Source organism: Gavialis gangeticus, unplaced genomic scaffold (assembly GCF_001723915.1).
Source record: "Gavialis gangeticus isolate Ggan-Ray unplaced genomic scaffold, GavGan_comp1, whole genome shotgun sequence".
Classification (NCBI taxonomy): domain Eukaryota; kingdom Metazoa; phylum Chordata; order Crocodylia; family Gavialidae; genus Gavialis; species Gavialis gangeticus.
The window spans coordinates 10,812,882-10,831,994 of record NW_017729014.1 but is presented as its reverse complement, the minus strand read 5'-3'; the positions used below and the strand labels follow the sequence as shown (position 1 = coordinate 10,831,994).

The 19,113-nt window shown below is 43.0% G+C and overlaps 1 protein-coding gene across 4 annotated transcripts in view; it reads right to left on the bottom strand.

Moving 5' to 3' along the window:
- MTOR (mechanistic target of rapamycin) overlaps window positions 1-19,113 on the bottom strand; it is a 123,966-nt gene that overhangs the window by 8,805 nt on the left and 96,048 nt on the right. For 2 of the 4 annotated variants that reach the window (XM_019511733.1, XM_019511735.1), the window contains 17 exons: window positions 16,461-16,576; window positions 14,998-15,115; window positions 14,117-14,323; window positions 13,498-13,598; window positions 13,173-13,269; window positions 12,383-12,481; window positions 11,485-11,607; window positions 10,566-10,748; window positions 9,527-9,673; window positions 9,080-9,254; window positions 7,593-7,728; window positions 6,714-6,861; window positions 5,869-5,991; window positions 4,015-4,097; window positions 1,716-1,788; window positions 786-860; window positions 130-265 (listed from right to left, as the gene is read on the bottom strand). In XM_019511733.1, coding sequence (XP_019367278.1) covers window positions 130-265; window positions 786-860; window positions 1,716-1,788; window positions 4,015-4,097; window positions 5,869-5,991; window positions 6,714-6,861; window positions 7,593-7,728; window positions 9,080-9,254; window positions 9,527-9,673; window positions 10,566-10,748; window positions 11,485-11,607; window positions 12,383-12,481; window positions 13,173-13,269; window positions 13,498-13,598; window positions 14,117-14,323; window positions 14,998-15,115; window positions 16,461-16,576 — 2,140 coding nt within the window. The remainder of the gene's footprint in view (window positions 1-129; window positions 266-785; window positions 861-1,715; window positions 1,789-4,014; window positions 4,098-5,868; window positions 5,992-6,713; window positions 6,862-7,592; window positions 7,729-9,079; window positions 9,255-9,526; window positions 9,674-10,565; window positions 10,749-11,484; window positions 11,608-12,382; window positions 12,482-13,172; window positions 13,270-13,497; window positions 13,599-14,116; window positions 14,324-14,997; window positions 15,116-16,460; window positions 16,577-19,113) is intronic. The other 2 variants (XM_019511734.1, XM_019511736.1) reach the window with 1 other exon arrangement.

Sequence of the window (19,113 nt, the reverse complement as noted above, 5' to 3'; positions counted from 1 at the left end):
TGGTTTTAAACCACCCAGATCAATGTTTGGACAAGCATGTGATTTGGGGCCCCTGGCTTTCTAAAGGCATGTCAGATCATCTGATCTACTTCTCTCTCCTGTCTCATTATTTTTGGCCAAAAAACTTACTGTCCATCAACCTCCAATTCAGTAACGGGTCATACACAAAGGCTTCTAGCACAGCCATGACACTGTCTTTATGTTCTCGCAGGACTTCCATCACAGTGTGACACGTGATTCTGTAATTACCATCTAAGCCAGTCACCTTCAGAAAAGAAAGTAGTGAATCAGCAGTGGGGTTCTTTTTACCTTTTGATTCCCCATTCACTCCCAAGGCAGGATATACCCGTGTCTTGAACTGGGATTCTCTCACATGTTCTATTCATACAGAGAACAAGATACAGGTTCCTTACAAATTTAAGAGACCCCACTGGCACGGTGGCTGGACTAACATGGAAAGGATGCTGAGATGACACTTACTGTCAAGATTTGCATTACTGGCTAAGTTCATGACCAATATTTGAAATAAGTAAACATGGTGAGGCCTGGGGAGCTGCAGGAATTAATTTCCTTTTTAATCAAAGCAGAGTTGTTTTTAATTTAACATGCTGCAAGGGTCACATGAGGAATTTAATTACAGAAACATGCAGCTGAAATATTAACACTTATGCTTCCTCTGGAATGAGGGAGATGGTCACAATAGAGCACCTATGGAGAGCTGGCAGAGCTGGTGCCATCTTCTCAAGAGCAATCCTATTGGGAGGCATCTGCTAATTCTCACTCACCTCCATTGCATTTGTCAACATCCTTGTTAGCCTAAATGGGATCTTCTCAGGAAACTTTTCTCTTGTCATTGCAACCTAAGAGCACAATTGGAGAGAATTGTTTAATATATTCATTTTGCAGATGCTTCCTTCTTACCTTCCCTGAGAAGTCAGTCTGTTTAAAAGGAAAGGGTTGGCTTTCCTGCCTTTCATACTTTGAACCTGGTGGTCATAAACACAAAAAACACTCCTCAGCCCTGCACTCTCCAACTATTGGGATTTTATGATGGAAGCTCCAAAAGCGACTAAATGAAAAATAAAAAGCAATCAAAATAAAGGCTGGGCCACACTATAGAACTTGTGCTGCTATAGCTGTGCCAGCCAAGTCCCCCTAGTGAAGATGCAGTGTATACAGACCAAAAAGGTTTTTCTGTCAGCACTGTTATATTCCCCTGCATGACAAATCTGAGCTAGCAAAAGCTCTTTTCTGTTAGCATGTCTGTCCCATGGTAGTTCTGCAAGTTAGCCAGGGGGTGTGAACTTTTCACACCCCTAGCTGGCACAGCTACATCAACAAAACTTTGTAGCATAGACGTGGCTGAGAGTTCAGATCTGGCCTGCCATTACAGAGTAAGCCTCCCTGTATGTCAATGACTTAAATTGTCTTAACAGTTGAACAAAAAGCTGCATTTACAGTTAGCACTTAGACAACTGCTTTGCGTACTAGCTAATCCTCATAACACTCCTGCGACATAGGCATGTATTATTTCCATTCTACCTACAGATAAAGTGAGGTACAGAAAAGCTAAGTGATTTCCACAAAACTACAGTCAGAGGTAAAACAGTAACTTGGGAGCTCCTGATTTGTAATTCTACCTTTGCTGTACCAGACAACACGATATATAAAATACACATTAAAAAAAGTAACAGATGTCTGAATAGACAGCTTACCTCAAAACAGTCCCCAAAGTCAATATGCAGAATCTTTCCACTGAGCCTGTCTAGCATCAGGTTGGAAGGGTGCCTACATTGAAGGAAGAGATGGCAAGTCAGAGTGACAGATCATTAGGAAATCTGAGGAAAACATCAAAGAGTAAATCACAGCTTTGGCCTGAAATGATATTTATCTTCACAAGTCAGAAGACAACCAGCGATAGTTTTCTGCTGAGGTCTTCAATCTCAAGATAAATAGTTTTTTCTGCAGCACTTTCATCCTGGGTGTGATAAGATTTAGTAATTACCACTCAGGAGATACAAAAAAACCTCTTACTTTTGAAGATAAATGTCCTATCAGAGCAGAGCCATCAATATGCTCCTGGGATATGGCACATTTCTTTTTCATTTAAGATAGCCCTTCCACTTGTTTTATTAGGATTTTACATTTTTACAGCATAGGAAAATTTAATGAATTGTACTGCCTGTAGTAAAGGGAAGGGAGACAGGCCATTATCAGAAGCAATCTTAAACCAAGAAAGAGTGAGAATTATAGTACTATTTTTAATGCTGGAGTATTCAAGTTATGATTTTCACCAAAAGTTTCATGAGTTTATAACTTGCTTATCAAATGTTCTAAATTCATGAGAAAAAGTTTTTTTTAATCACAAAAAGGAGGAAAGATTTATTTGCTTTTACCTTACAGACAGACAACCAGTATTAAAAACATTGGTACCAGATATACATTTTTAGAAAGTTAAAAGGTCTTCTTAGGTCAGTAATCTACAACCCAAATAAAAGTCTGGACAACCTGAACAGATCTGGGACCTCAAACTGGTGGGCAAGGATGTAATAATTCTTCGAGAAACCTTGATATTCTGGGGCCAGAAAAGACAAAGGACATCTGTACAGGGAGGTGGCAAGCTAAACTTCACTGTGATGTGGACATTAGCAGAGCTATAAGAGAGGCTGCCTCCTGTAGACTGAGGATCTATGGCATTAAGACCTGGACTGGGTCCAGACTCATTTGGTTTGCCCATTTCAGGAACTTTTTCTATTTGGTTCAATATGATGGAGTCCCATGACTTCAGAGACCATTGTTTTTTGCATGCAGAGATGCTCCAGATGGACTCCCCAACCCATACACAAAGCATCTATGATTAAAATTCTTGCCAGAGTAAGAGAGAGAGCAATACTCCCTCCATACATGTTTTCAGGTTCCTTCCACCAGTTCAGTCTCATGAGGACTGAAAGCAATACCTTCTTGTGCTTCTGGGGCTGTCAGTCTGAGCTGAGCCAGAGTCAGGGCAGGTGAAATTGGACAACAAATTTTCCTGTGTCCAAACCAACACATGTTCTAATGGCTCTGCATCCATCTGTGGGGGAGTCCCATGTGTAAAGAGTTTTCAAAGAAGCACTGATCAATTCTGATTTATGTGGCCTCACTCTGGTTGTGACTTTCACTTCTGGCTCTGAAATGACCTGGGTGGACTATTAGAGCAGATGCAGTGGGGACCAGGCATCTCTGGACTTGTGGGTTCTTGGGGATTTACACACAAAATACTTAGCTAGGATGTGGCTCTTGTGAGCAAAAGAGGCTCTGGCCACATCCTTGCTGGCGATAGTTCCACTGCAGAACACACAGGATCTGAACTCTGCCAGGATGCAAGGTGCTCATTGTAAAGCCCCTCAGCCCATGGAACTAGGAGTAGGGTAGTAAGAAGGAAAATAAGGATTCAAGGACTGCCCTTCAGAGAACATGTGTGAAAGTGGATTTCTTCATGAGATGAGTTGAAAGTGGCTTGAGGTCTCTGAAGAGAGTAGCAGGTCAGATACCTGTTGGGTTCTGTCTTATTGCCTCAGATGGTAAGAGGGGACACAGGGATGATCTTGGCTTCTCTAAGCTTTGTGGAGCAAAAGGCACATGTGGTCCTGTATGTAAGTGTGGATCTCGCAATATGTGAAGAATTACTTTTGCCTCCATTTTACAGAAGGGTAAACAGACAGAGGTCAAGTGATTTATTTAAGGGCACTCAGCAAGTGAATGAAAGGGCTGGAAACAGAACTCAGTTCCTGACCTAATTTTGTGATTCTTCTTGAAAGAAGATACTAATTTCATGTGCTCAAGAGATGTACAAACCCTTAGGGCCTTGATTCTGCAGCAATGAAGATAATGGAAACAGGAATAAGCCCTGAAAGATGCTATCATTTCACATTTGAAACAGCCAAAATGAAAGTGGCCATCTATCTCAAGAACAGATCCAATAGAAACTGTTAGTTGAATTTATTTAAAAGAAACAAATGTATTTTCACTCACCTGTCCCCAAGCCCCAAGATGTACCCAACCATTGACATCACAGCAAGTGAGCGCGTATAATTTGTTCTTCTGTCAAACCACACCTAAACATAACAATGATAAAACGACCTTTGATTAAGCTGTGTCTGCTTCCGAAACAGCATTCCAGTTTGGCACAGCAGGACATGTGCAACCAAGCCAGCTAATTATGCTAATTCTGTTTATATGACACTTTTTTCTTTTTGCTAGGGTGGCTGGGGTGGCGCGGACACTAAGGCATATGGTTGACAGCCCCGAGGTCACAAGTTTAAGGCCACAGCAGAAGCACCCATGGTGCGGCCCTGTCAGATTCCAGTGAATCTAAATTCTGCTGAATACCTTGTCACATAAGGACATGAAAAAGGAAAGGATTTTTGCCAACGGTAAATAAGGTAGGAGCTAACAGCCATTTAAAATTAGTCCTTTATCCTCCACTTCTTTGTTACTACACACAGAAGGAATGGGCTCTAGGGGGATATAGGGCAAAATCCACAAAGTGTCTTAGATACCTAACCAGGACTTAGGTGGAATTTAAGTGCCTAAGCCCAAGATTGTGATCTTCAAACCACTTTGGCTAACCTTGGAGGCACCAGAGTGAAGTTCCTGAGGGGCCTAAAATTCTGCTTCTCTGAATGAATTTTTGTGCTCAGAACTTCTGCCATTTGGGCAAGGTTGAGCAGCTCCAGGCCTGCCTCGCACCTAAACTTGAATAAGACCTCTAACCAAGGTGTTCCTCTGTCTAAACACCATGAAGAGCTTGATTCAAAAGGCATACTTTGAGCCTGAAGGCATACTGAGAACACTGAGTCAACACATTACAGCCCTGGCTACATGAATTCAGAGATGGAGGCAGTATCCCCCTTCAATACATTACCTCCACAGGTATCAGTATCCCTCTCCTTGGCCTTTGTGGGTTCAAGACTGCATTGCCCACCACCTCAGAGAGTGCCAACACCAGCAAGCAACAGGCTGTTCTATTGTGCAGACACTCTTTTCTTCCCTGGCTAGAGCAGTTTCATTTGCTACCAAGAATTTCAGCTTCACGAGAGAGCAAATGAGATCTCTCTCTGTGGTCAGGACACTCATCAGGGAGGGGGAGCTGGGTTCTAACCTGTCCCCAACACTGCAAATATGGTTCATCTGAAAAGCACCCTGGGTGACTGCTGTATTCATGGAGCTTCTGGGTGGAAGCAGGTATAATCCTACCTCTATCCCACCTCCTCCTGGTTGCAAGTGACCCCCCGGTCCCTTTTTAAAAGGGGCAATTTAGGTGTCAAAACCCAGAAAGCGGTAGTGGGCTGTGAATCCCAATCTGGCACAGATTGAGCAAATGCTGAAGTCAGTGGGAGGGGCAGGATTTCAGACCTTCTAGTTAGCTCCCCGCAGCTCCCAGCTCAGTTGGCTGTGGTACATCACACTCTGAAATGCCTGGCTCTCTCCAATGCACTGTATAGGGTAGGGATGGCCAATCTGTGGCATATACGTACCACAAGTGGCATATGTAACCTTGAATGTGGCTCACAGATTGGGCAGGGAGCAGAAAACAGAACAGCAGATTAGGAAAGGGATCAGAGTAGCACTTGGTGAGGGTGTGGGGCTTAGCTTGTGGTATGCCTGCCAAAAAGGCCTAGGGAGTATGAAGGTGTTTACCTTGGGGATTCCAGACCAGGAACCAGGTGGTTCAAAGTCTGGTGGTGTGAAGCTGTCATAACACCAGAGCCCATTTGTGAATCCAGCCCTCAGTGACTGCTGTACGTTTTATCGTGTCCATATAAACCAAAAAGACATGCACAGCTGCCTGCAAAAGCCATTAGTAATGATTCAAGTTGGCTGTACCTCAGAGCTTGGGCTTTTCAGCCACAGCAGCTTGGCAAGATCATCCCCAGCTGTGTTATTGACAGCGTGTTCAAACACCTCCACTTTCTGCATCAAGGTCAGGTGGTCATAATCTGGAGCCATCTACAATACAGATATGCCAGTTAGAAGCTACACTACTAGGTTTCCCATAACAGGTCTCAAAGCACCACAATACAAGGAGCATGTCAGTCTCAACTAGTTTTCTGAGAAAAACTCCAGGAGGAGTTAAATTATTAATTACTTCGCAGTAGAGACCAGTCCATTTCTAGCTACCGTGGCAAGAACAGTCAGTATTGCAGAACTCATCTGAACTGCAACCCCTAGCAATTTGAGCCACAGCCACTTCTAATTAAAAAAGCGGAGGGGGATTTCTGTTTTGGAGAGAGGTCTCCAATTGTATTCTGGGGGGTCATGCCCTCTCTTAATTGATGGAACCAGTTGTACCAGCACTGCCCTGTCAACCTGTGATTTTTGTAGCTCATTCAATTTACAGCCTTACTGCTGATGGAGGAGGCTAGTTGAGTCGACACAGGCTGGGAGTCAGACTGAGCTCCACTATAATCATTCTAGCCATTAGATGACAATAGTTTGTGGGCACTATTGAAATGGCAAACGAGAAATTAATAACTCTGTGACCTGTTGCTAATTCATTGCCTTTCCTAAATATTTTAGCATTTTCATTTCATGCTTTTTACCATTATTACCACCACATAAAGGGGTCAAAATAAATGGGAATAAGAACCTGTGCCATTGCTCATTCTAGTCAAAGGGACTCTACAGAGTCCTAACAGAAGACCCAATTGTCTGCCAGCCTCGTTCTTTACCCTTAGCATGATGCGATGTTCGATGTTGAGAAGGATCTTCTTCTTCTCCCGGTAGTCTCGGATGAGTGCGTGCAAAGTGTCACAGTGGGGAACCCAGCCAATCAGCCCAGAGTTTGTAGACAGCGGAATAACAGCATATCTCTGGATGCTATGCAGAGCAAGGAAGAACCAATTAATGTACCAATTTGTAATATGCAACATCAACATGTATACAAAACCAACTCGTCTAAAACAGCCTCCTGCCTGACTCTGGAGGGGATCTAAATGTGTTTCCAATCCATCACTTCTAAAAACAAAAAAGCAAACCAGCCCCAAAAGAAACCCAAACCCAAACTCAGACCCAACCAAACTCTCCCCCTGCCTCCAAAAGACAGCTTTGTTACTATACAGAGCTGGAACCTCTTTCTCAATACATCATATACACTGTTAAAGAAACTTCCTCACCCAAAAAAGTAAACATTTCACAGGATCATTTGTACCTCTCTGAATGCCACTGTAAACCATGGTACAATATCAACACATCACAGTCACTCAATTCCATTAAGCCACCAAGATCTTTAACGTGTCTTGCTTTATGATGCTGAAGCCAACACATGAAATGCCTTGGGATTATATCCTGAACGTCTTGAAATGCCATTAGAAAGGCTTTTAATTAAAAGAACAGAACAAAACAAAAACATGCTCCTTTCACGGTACATTTCCTCTAAATTTTAGTTACATAAATGCTTCACTTTGTGGCAGCCTTCATCTTGTTACTGGATTTTCCATTTCTTTATACACTAGTGAAAAAAGAGTGGAGGTTTTAAGGAAGTCCACATCATCTTTATGTGGCACATTGGCACGAATGCATTAAAAGGACCTATATATCCACTCTGATACCTGAGATTTTTACGAAGGGAAGTTGGGTCATTGGCCAGCAAAGTGTTGACCAGTCCAAAGAGCTGCATCACTCTTTCATCCTGGCGGAGATCCTCATGGCCCTTCAGAAGGAATACGAACTCATGCCCATTGCTTCCTGGAAGGCAAGTTACGGGAGTATAGCTGTGATGTACAATTAGAGGATGTCTTAGCTGCATGAAAACTACTAGAACGATATAGTGAGATGCAGGATGCTAGGGAGTCTAATCTTATTGTGCCACCTTCTGAAGGTGGGATTCACATGTTAAGAATTAATGCAACAAAACTGGACTAGATGCTCTCCAGAGATTGTTTCCAGCCCTACATTTCCATGATTCTATGAAAACAAGTCTTGATTTTGAGGAAATGGTTTATATCACTTAAAAGAGATTACTGAGATTCCATACTTCGGAAACAGTGGTAATACCAGGAATAATTATACAACAGGATACTGTTGTATTGTCAGGATATTGACAAAACAGAACAAAATGATACTAGTTTCTTGCAGTAATAGCTTGTTTACCACTCTTACTCCCCTCTCTCCCCAGTCTAGTGTCTCAAGCTCCTAATCACTATATTCAGCCCTTCTAAATCCAGCTGTTTGGTTTGTTCTTTATTTTTTGAGTTCACTCTTTTTAAAATTCCTTTTGCTCTTTCAAGCTACATATTGCCAAAAGAATTAGGTTAGTAACTAAGATATCGGCCTTGGAACCACAGCTTTGAATTCTGTGGAAGGGTATGTCTAATGCTAAAATGGTCACAGCTCTCTCAGACTTACCAGAGCTATCTTTAAAGTAGCTAACTTTGTTAGGGAAGCACAGTCCTTTAGCAGCACTGGCCCTTGGATGAGCAAACTGCCCAAGGATTTATTCAACCTCTCAGGTGGGCTTTGCAACCCACGTATAGCTCTGGGCTGCTTATGACTGCATTGCTAGCAGTACTTGAACTAGCTTGGGTGCATAATGATGTCAGCATAAACATACCCAACAATCAGCACCATCTTTCATCTTGCTGGGTTAAAGGAATCATATAAAGCACACTTCATTGTTTACCGAGACAAAATTTAAGAGCTTCTTTGATCAGAACACAAGTGAAGGATTTCATGCCACTCAACTAACAGCTTCCACCCCAGAAGTGGCTGTGTGTCAGTGCTGCCTGCCTACGCACAGCTGAGGCACCTTGGGATGAAACACATTATATAAAGTATTTCTTTTATCTTACAGTTCTAGGCTTCCTACCTGTTGAGTAACAAGGGAAAGAGTAAAAGAAGATGTTTCCAAAGCTGGGAGAGTCAGGCACTCTGAGTAGCCAGCATGTCCTGAAAAAGCTTTTACCAAAAATGAAAACTCCATTTCAAGGAAATGCTGTAGAGGCTTCTCTTGTCAAGTAAGCAGCTTGAGATGAAAGCCTGAACTATTTCAGGATTAGAACAGCAGACTGTAGAACTGGCAACCATTTGTGTTTCTTACCCATTAACGTTAACTTCCTGGGCCTCTGCTTGGATGTGATTACTTGCAAGGATGGTGCAATGGACTGAATGCGGATAATTGGCTGGTTGGGATCATACGTCCCTGGTACTGCTAATTCCAAGTCCCGGCACATTAGAAGCTTTGGTGACACATATTGTAGTTCCAAGGAAGTGAGCTGCAAACAAGAAAAAAATTAATATACATGTCAACTTAATTAAAACGTCAGAAAAGCATAGGTTATGGAAGGTCTGATTGCCAGCCTTCAGTATTTCTGTCACCCGGAAAGAGCACTGTGTAAAGATTAAGCCTACGACCTCTGCAGCTTCCAAGCATGTCACAGGGAGGTGTTTCAGGAATACTCTCTTCGAGTGTTTTGGATAGACAGAGAACACAGAACAGAGAAAAGTACTGATAGCATAAACTGTATGACCCACAACAGAACTGTACCTCTCCCCCCACCTGAGGCAGCTGCTTCGAGATGCGCCTGAATACATGGTAATAGAGGTCCCAGGCCTGGGTGAGGTCCTTGACATTTCCAGATTTCATGTATTTTCTGCACCATTCCTGAGCCTCCATTAAGTCTCTGCCATATGCCTGGGAAGATGGGAGAACAATTAAACACTGCTACAGGCCATTTATTTATTTTCAAACTGCTATACAAACTTTGACTGAGGCTTGTTTTTTACGGCACATCAGTGGCAGGTTCAATATTAGAACCCAGAATCTCTGGTGCCAAGACCTGCATTATATCTACCTGACAGGGCACTCGCACAAAACGACTTCACCCCTACAAGGCGGCATAAAAAGCTGAATCACCTTGTAATGGCACAGCTGAGGGGAAAAGCAATTACTGCAAAGTCAGAGAAGCAGTGTGCGCAGACCTGGGAGGAGCCGTCTTTATTTAGCCCCACTGGTGCCCAGTTGCTGCTGTAGGTACTGAGGCAGACCGCAAAGCAGGGCAATCTTAAGGGACAAGAAACTGCTGCAAAGCAGGAAGTGCTTCCCCACTGACAGGGTCAAAAAGGTTATTATACAAATCCCATGAGATCTTTCACACAAGGCCCAGATAGATACTATAAGAGTCAGCAAAAACTAACAATGCAGAGATATACCATTTGAAATTAGTACATAGTATCTCAAGAGACTTATCCTTCATTCAACTGGTAGACTAACCCCATTTCCTGATTGAAGCATGCTCTCAAGTAGAGGTGGCCAACCTGTGGCATGTGTGATGCAAGTGGCAATCTTTTGTAGAAAGATTCTAATCTAGAACAGCTGCACTGTCAAACTTCCACACTGAAGACCTGGAATCATAAAGGATCTCTCTTGCTCTCAGGCACACATACATAACTACCATTGCTTCATCTGCTAAAAATATCTAGCGTCTTTCCTGCTATACTGTAAAGGAAAATGGCAATGTTTTAGGAACACCTTGTTTTGTTTTGCACAGCTAAGAGAAGCACATTCTGCTGCTACTTGCAAATACCTGATTGAAGGATGTTTCCTTTAACGTCTGAGGGCCACGTTCCATCATAGCATGAAGAGGCTCCAGCACTTCAAACATGCCTTTCACATTCCTCTCTCCAAAGTACAGACGGGATGCCTCTTCCAGCCCCTCATGCCACATCTCATGCCACAGGATGGCCACACGGATGAGCTCTTCGCTCACCTGGATCAGGACAAGGAAGACACTAAATTCCTGAAGAAAAGCTGCTTGAATGCACATTAATTGAAAAAAAAAAAATCCCCCACAAGATTACTTTCTCCTTTGAAAATATTAAAGCACTTGCCTGCTGGCAGCTAGAGGGGGGTCACACTTCCCACCCCCCATTCTGACTACTTGATATTTTTTCTTTGGCTTTCAGTAGCCTAACGTATTATTTGGCTTTCAGTAGCCTAACCTATTATTATAGCTTGATTTACCACTTACCAGAACATATACAATTGTGTAAGTCTGCCTGAAAATGTATTCTTGCCTTCAGTTATTCATTACACATTTAGCAATTAAGACAAGCCAGTCCTTTCCCCAGAAAGGAAACAGATTTGGCATGTTCTAGTCCCGTGTCTCATCAAACAAATGTTTTTCTTCATGGTCAATGATACCCATTCCCCACTTCCTCTCTTCCCTACTTTCATTCATGACAAGAAACAAGAACTTAGTATTTAAAGCTTATGGCCCTATCATGTCTCCTTGAAATTATTTCACTTTAAAACAATCCCTTCCAAAGAGGAGATTACTTCCCAGCAAATTAACTGTATGCAAAAATCAAATTAACACTGGGCATTCTCTTCCAGTTTAGTGGGAGAAATTATCTGTACTTAAAATAGACCCAAAGATTGAATAAGGCTGGTGCATCAGTTCATGAAAAGATTCCTTTTTTTGGACCTATCCACACAGCACTCACCATCATTGCCTGCTGTACCAGTGTGCTACTGTGCTCGCACATGTTTTTCAGGATTTTATTGGCAGCGTTGTGGCGAGCAGTGGTGGTGGACTTAGAAGCCACAGTCAAGGGGTAGATCAAAGCCTACGACAAACACCAAAACAGTAATACTTTATAACCATCAACAGATAACAGGTGCTGCATGTATCAGAGAAGCAAAAAAAAAAAAATAAAAAAAATAAAGTGGATCCACACAGACAAAAAACTAAGCAACAAGCCTGTTTCAGTCCAATAGGATGAAGAAATGGCAATATTGGGACAGCAAAAGCAAATTGACTTCTTGAAATGGAGAACTGAAAGAGTTTTTTTTTTCCAACAGGAAGTCCTATAATCTAAAAGGCCTGGATTTTCACTTATTGGGCAGCAAAATGATTCATTGTTGATGAACTGGTATCAAACTGTGTTGATAAACTGGTATCAAGCCGAGGGAAAGACAAGCCTCTCTAGCACACTGGGATATGATTCTCTGTGCCCAAGGCAGGAAACGCAGCAGCTGCTGCCCATTAACAGTTATTTAATGGGACTGGGTTTTAGAAAGCAATTTTCACCATGTTCCTAATAGAAGGAGACGCCATCAAGCTCTGTTTGGTTCAGATGTCTTGCGTCTCAACCATTCTAAATTTGCATCTTTTTTGTGATGGAGGCTGAGGAGAAAAAGCTTTCAGAGGAACAAATTAACTGCTCAGGAAAGTGAACAGCAATGAAACTCTTCTGCTATGTATGAACTATAATGAGTTCTTTTCCAGAACCTGCCCCTTACACCTTCCCTCAGTAATCACTCATTCTAGCACGGACCATATATAAAAGCCTTTCATGGTCAAAATTCTAACTGTAAGTCTTCCTTTGGGCCAAAGCATACCTGAGGGTGGTATCTCCCAATATCCGTGAGGAGCTGGTGAATAAGGCGTCCCACTAATGGCCGTGGGGTATCAATTCTTGCAATGAGCTGAGGGATAACCTAACACCAAGGATGAGAAAATGAAAGTTACAGTCTTCTCTCGGGTGTGGCTTGCAAGCTGTTCAGCCCACTGCATGCATATCTGTTTGGCTGTCACCAGAGATCCCAGTGTACATCCTAGCAGCTACACAGAGAATAGAGGTGGACAGCAAAAAGACCCAAAGGACATCAAAGGTTAGGAACAGCTGAGCGAGACAATGAGTATCATATGATGTGTGACTATCATGTATGTAGGCATATTACTCATTGAACCCAGTGGTGGATGATGTGCCTCATCCACAATTGCTGTAGGGTTCTCCCACATCTCAAAAGAAAGATAAACATAAAAGGAAGATGGACAGAAGAAGCCTTCTGTATGAGGTCCAGTCTACAGAGCCACCTTGAAATGGACTAAGGGTCCATTATATTACATTAGGGTTACACAACAGAGTTTCATACCCTGTCATTTTTACTGCATGTCATCTTTCACTTTAAACTCAGTCTCCTTTTCAAGCAGTACTCAGCTGACATCTGCATCCAGAATGAATGAGGCTCCAGCTCTGTCCAAGGTGCTTGCTAAGTTACAAATTTTGCACTCACGGTCACATAAAGGAATGTCTCTGGCAAGATGCCAGTTTGGAACCTCAGTAACTCTGAAATCCTAAGTGCTCCCTAAGAAACGACAGGTTGCACAGTCCCTTACACTCCTTACCTGAAGCCAAGTATCTATTTGGATTGCTTTGACTCCTTCAACCAGAGCTTCATTTACATCAGGCCAGTGGCCATAGTCAAACCAAAGGGTAAGGACTCTGAAAGAAAAAGAAAAAACAGGGCATTTCAGTGTCTTGCACTCAGATCCAGTTTACCAACTGGAGAAAGCAGAATAGGAGTATGACTGACCACAAACAAGCTCAGATTGATTATGCAGTCGTCACTTTTTGAGCCACATGAGTGCAGAAGCATGTTACAGTGAGACTTAAAGCAAGTATGTGTATTGCTGTCAGCTTGATTCTATTTGTATGTACTTCCCAGGGTACCTGAGCGTGTCTTGTAGGTTGTTGCCTCGGGACAAAGAAATGGATCGGAAGAAACCCTGGACAGCAGGGACTGTGTACATCAGGAGGGTTTTGGATAAATCCTGGGGGAATATAAATGGCTGTCTTAGTTCGGCAAGAACACATCAGGAGGAACCGGACTGCAAGTTGTTACCAGTCTACAGGCTTCCCTCATGATCCTAAGCAATGAAGCATATATTTATATACATATACACACATGATTCATACCACTCCAGTCTCTTGCCAGTCCTCCCCCACAAGGTGTATTAATCTAGTCTAGGATGCATGAGCCTACACCTGAATGCGCACGTACCTTCCCCTTCAGAGGACGCATGGCTATTCCCTGCTCTTCCTGCATGTCTTCTACACAGCCAGGATTCTTATGATACTTGAATCTACTGGCAAAATCATGAGCAGTAAGAGCTAGTAAAAGCTTTTTTGCTTATTTCAAGCCTCACTTAAATCTGTGGGTGAAAAGCCTGAGCCCTAACATGGGAGAGCTCTCAGAAAGGCAGTTCCATGTTATGTCTTTCAAAACTGAGCACCTGCTATTCAGTGCCACTCATCCTTGCCCCCAGCAGGAAGGAAGGGCAGGCCATACCTCAGTGACTTTCTTTTGCACAGGAGATGGGATGGGACTATTCTCTGTGCTCTCTGCTTCGCTCTCACTGTTGCTGCCTTCTGTGTTGGCACTGGTGATGCTGGTTCCGCTGGCGTGACGCAGTTTCTTCTTTTCGTCTCTGGCCTGGTTCTGATGTTTGTAGTGAAGCACAGCCTCAAAGTTCATCACTGCCCAGGCATGCCAGGCCTGTCAACGAGGGAATCAGAACGTCAATAGGAAACCCAGGGATGAGGAAGCCCCTATGCAGCCTCCACTTTTGAGTAATTTAAACATCTCTGCAGTACAATTAAAACTGCTTCCCATTTTCGCACCCTACCAACATGCTCTGCAAAGTTTAAAGTGAGGGGTTGTGATTCAGAAATGAGAAGGTGAAGCTTAAGGAGAAGTTGATGGGGGAAGAGGTGGAAGGACATCTGGTCAGGAGCATGCTGCCCACAGGCAGGTAGGCTCTCCAGTGTTAGCTTTGGAAGGTTCCGAAGGTAAAAGCTCCTTTGAGAACTAATAGCAGGAATCCTGGCTTGGACCACTGCACTGAAGCAAACTTATCCATCTCCCTAAGGATTAGCATCCCCCAGTCATTAAACATCTGCAATTAATCTGCAAGACAGAAGATCCCAAATGTGACTCCACGAGTTGAACTGTGACCCAGTGCTACTGGCCAATCAACATCTGAACAACGTCATGCTTGACCTGAGCTGCAGAGACACTTACACTGGTCTCAGTGCTATACTTGGGTCTATCATATATTCAACAGGGGAGAAGGTTACGTAGGCCAAACAATCTGGTGTTGCATTGTGCTTCAGGGTGCAGTACTTACCTGTATTGCCTGTGGTCTAGCATTAAGGTTTCTCCTTGCTCACCTTGTACCAGTTGCGGTCGTGCTCAGTGGCAGCACTGTAGTACTGCAAGACTTTGGGGATGGTGCTTTCATTGATGCCTTGTAGGTTAAGCTGCCACTCTCCCAGTTTCAGGAAACACCTGATAAAGCAAGTTAGGCTGTTAATCTTGAAACATGACAGACACTAAAACATGAACCAGTTGGCTTACAAGGCTGACTTCATCTGGAATCTAGCTATATAAACCAGGCTGAAATGCAGACAGAGGGTACAGCATGGTAGTTAGAATGGCTGCCGATGGCTCCTTCCTACGTTTTGTCTCCCTGGCTTGCTTGACTTGAGGCATGTCCAAGTGCTGCAGGTTGCCCAGTTACAGAATGAAGCTAATAACTGCCTTACAGAGGCATCATGAGGCCTAATTAATGTTTTTAATTGCACCGAAATCCTCCAAAAAAGATCACCATGCAGGTGGCACAGTCTCCCTGTGAGGTGCCGCAAATAACCTACCACCATTAAAACTAGCATGGCGTAGGAATACACTATGACAGCCACCCACTGAGGGTGCATGGAGAATAATGATTCTTGGTTTAGCCAAGGATATTAACTCCACCGCCTGGGGGGGAGAAAATAAATGCTTCCCATGCTGTAAGATGGGTTGTGAAGGTTTGTGAAGTTTGATGCTTAGGTCTCTCCACGGGCTATAAATATGCACCTAACACAGCTCAGTCCTTTTTAACTTTTGCAACTTCCAATTAGCATCCTACATCAAGAACCCCATCTTCAGCTCATAAGCACTTGCCATTCAAGCTAATCATTATGCAAGATTTAACAGAGAATGGCTGTTTATAAAGTTCCCATTGTCATAAGGGTTTAGGAAATATATTGGTGCTTTAAAAAGTCCCTTCAGCAATAAATCATCATTTTGAATCATTCAGCAAGAAACAATAGACTTGTCAGAGCTGCCAAGCCCTGGGGAGGAAAGTTGACATTACTGGATGCATTTTTAATGCAATGCTGTTTTTGAAAAGAATCTTTCATGCTGGGCACTCAGTGGCTGAGGGCAGCACCAAAGTGCCTGAGCTGCCAGAAGCATGGATGTGCCAGTCATGTGGAAAGTGCTTCTTTCCTGCTGACTGGTTGCCCCCCACTCCCAAAGTCCCTAAAGAATGAGTCATGCAGAGAACGCTGTCTTTTTTGTCCAATCAGCTACACTACAGGAAAAATACAGCCAGCTGCCTAGGACAAACACAAGCTTGTTTAAATGGAGTCTGATGGTGTCTAACCTACCAACAGACCTTCTGGACTTGCAAAAGGCTGAGTGGCTGCAATTATGCAACAGGTCTGCATGTCACATCATGTAACTGGCCTCCACCAGCCAAATGAAGGAGAATTATTGTTCAGCTTGTTTTCTGCATGCCCTTTGTAATCTGAAGAGATGTGCCAGTGCCATGACCCAAACCCAGGGTCACAGAGGACCTGGTACTAACCGTGCCATAAGCTTGTGCAGCTCCTGCTTGTGCTGCTGGTCCTCAGTTGCAATAGCATGTTGTGCCTGTTGCTGCATTGTCTGCACAAAATGCTGCATGTGCTGGAATGCATCAATCTGCAATCAGATGGTGAAAGCATGAATATGTGGGTTAAACAGAGCTTCCCAGAGGGCCGGAAAGGTGCAAGAGAAACAGATTCATGGGAATTGCAGCATCCCATACTTTTCCCCTTAAATGTCCTTTCATCACCTACACATACAGTAACTTTGCTTTACACGGTACAATAAATCCATTTATACAGCCACATTCTTTCACTGCACCCATTGGCTTTAACATCCCTGAGCCTCAGACTCCTTAAGTTAACAATTCTGAAATAAATCAACACCCCATAAATATGGCAACTGAATCGCTACTTGCAGGAATGAATAACTGCATCCTGACCATGCTCATCTTCGCATCAGACAAAGAGTCATGAGCCTGGCTGAACTGACAGGCCTTGACGCTGTGCTCTAATGGCCAACAAACCCTGATGCTGGCAAAGCAATGAAGTCAATGCTAATAAATGAGAACCTTCCACAGAAAAGGTTCTACTGCTGCTCCTTCTTGATAAATCTTGTCCTAGAACATAAATGGAGGGGTCTTATTTGAATTGGATGGGACCTGGGGGAGGTCCCCGATTATTTAGGATTTTAATGAATGAATGTAATTCACTTGAAATGCACTTGGAAACCAAATGACAGCTATAAACAGCATGTAAGCTATGTAACTCCTGACAGCCTCCCAAATTTATGTGCTTTATAATCTACAATTGTCTGTGCCATTATCAAAATGACAAGCAAATTGATGGCATCCAAGGTTACTGGAAATCTGCCTATGCTACATTTACAGCTTGAAAAAATGCTGCCTAGGGGAGATTTACCACTTCCTTCCTCACCCTATGGACTTCGCCCAATAGTGCAAGTCCTGGAGTGAAGCATGGTGGATGGCTCAGCTAGTAAAGAGCTATCTAGATCCCTCTGCAAGGTATTGGAAAGTCTTATGCCACTCTATATTGCTCTTTTTCTGTTAGCCTACAGAAAGAAGAGTGCCTAGGCAGTTTGAGAAGGTAAAATTTGTTGGGGGAAAAAGTCTTTAAATTCACTGAAATTAAAAGACAAGAAAAGTTAAAGTTCCAGGTTAAAGCAAAGAGGTACATGCAATTCACTGGAAGCAATTAGAGTAAGAGTTCACCATGACCGGGAGGCATGTTGCTCCCTTTTCTTGAAATCTAAGAGGTCACTCCAGGTCAGGAAACACACAATGTGCCATTAACAGCTTGATTTGTTTTTGTTCAGTGTACAGGAATGAACATTCTTCTCATTAATGGAGCCATTTAGGAGGGAGAGACAAAAATTACCTGAATTGGAATGACTCATCTGCACAGTGCAAATGTCAACCACACTCTTCAACTTGCTGAATTCAATCAATCAATAGGACTGAGGGTTTTCACCCTGAGGCAGAATATGGAAAGTTGTCACACTGCTTATGTGAGCAGAAGGGTGGCAGGAGCTCTTTCCATGGTTAGAAAAGCACCCACCCCCCTTGAATGTCCATTTCAAAATGATGGTGCTGCCTAAAAGTAATGTTTGTCTGAAACAAGTCACTGTTTAAGAAACATCTCTTCCTACCTCCTTCTCTTAAATGCTTCCTGGCCTCCCTATCCAGAGAGGAGCTCTTCTCATTTTGTAAGTATTGAAGATTAATTATTGTGAACTATAATGCAGAGCACTTGTGCTTATTTAAGTAGGAAGTATATTTGAATAAATCAGGTAAAAAAAAAAAAAAAAAAAAATCAATTTGCAATTTTGCAGAAGGAGTCTACTTGGATTGCAACCATTGAGAGCAGCCTGTGTTAGAAGCAGCACTGTGGGGTTTATTCTAATCAGTTCTGTTGTTCCACAACTTTAAGAGATGGCAGGGGCTTTGTGGAAGCTCTACAGATAGGCCTCACTTTGTCTCCTCTGTGGATTTGGCAAGTTGTATAGTAGAAACAGTTTGCTAACAACAAAGAGCAAACTTCAGGGCATAACTGATACCATATTGGAATTTGGCAGAGGAAAACTCAATTTCCCACTTCTTTGGATCCACAAAGTCACACAAGATCCTCCAGCAAGTTCATGTGCCTCACTATATAACATCCTATACCCAGCTGGACGTGTGCATGCTATTTCATAGACTCAGACAAATGATAAAAAGCCCTGTACAATCACGCTCTCCATTCTCTGGGACAGAAGTGCATCTCACAAAATGCATTCATCCAGGTGCAAATGCATCTGGTGTGCAAAGAGTCCACTTAGAAGAGAGCTCACAGCCAATGTTGAAACTTGCATGCAATTCTGGAACTAGTGCCAAGTTCTGGGTGAGGCACTGCTTATGTGGCAGTACAAGCACATACAAAGCTTTACAGATGAGACATTACAAGTTATGGCCTTTGCTTAAAGAGGTTATATGATGTAATAAAAGACAGGGAACACTGAGTAAGGAGAGAGGGTTGATCTGAAATGTCTTTCCTTTTCTTCAGTCTTTGTTAGTCTCCTTTCCTGTCATACTGAAACTCCTCACCCATGGTCCTGCACTATTTTGTCCTGGCTTGTTCTCCCTTCATTTCCTTTCC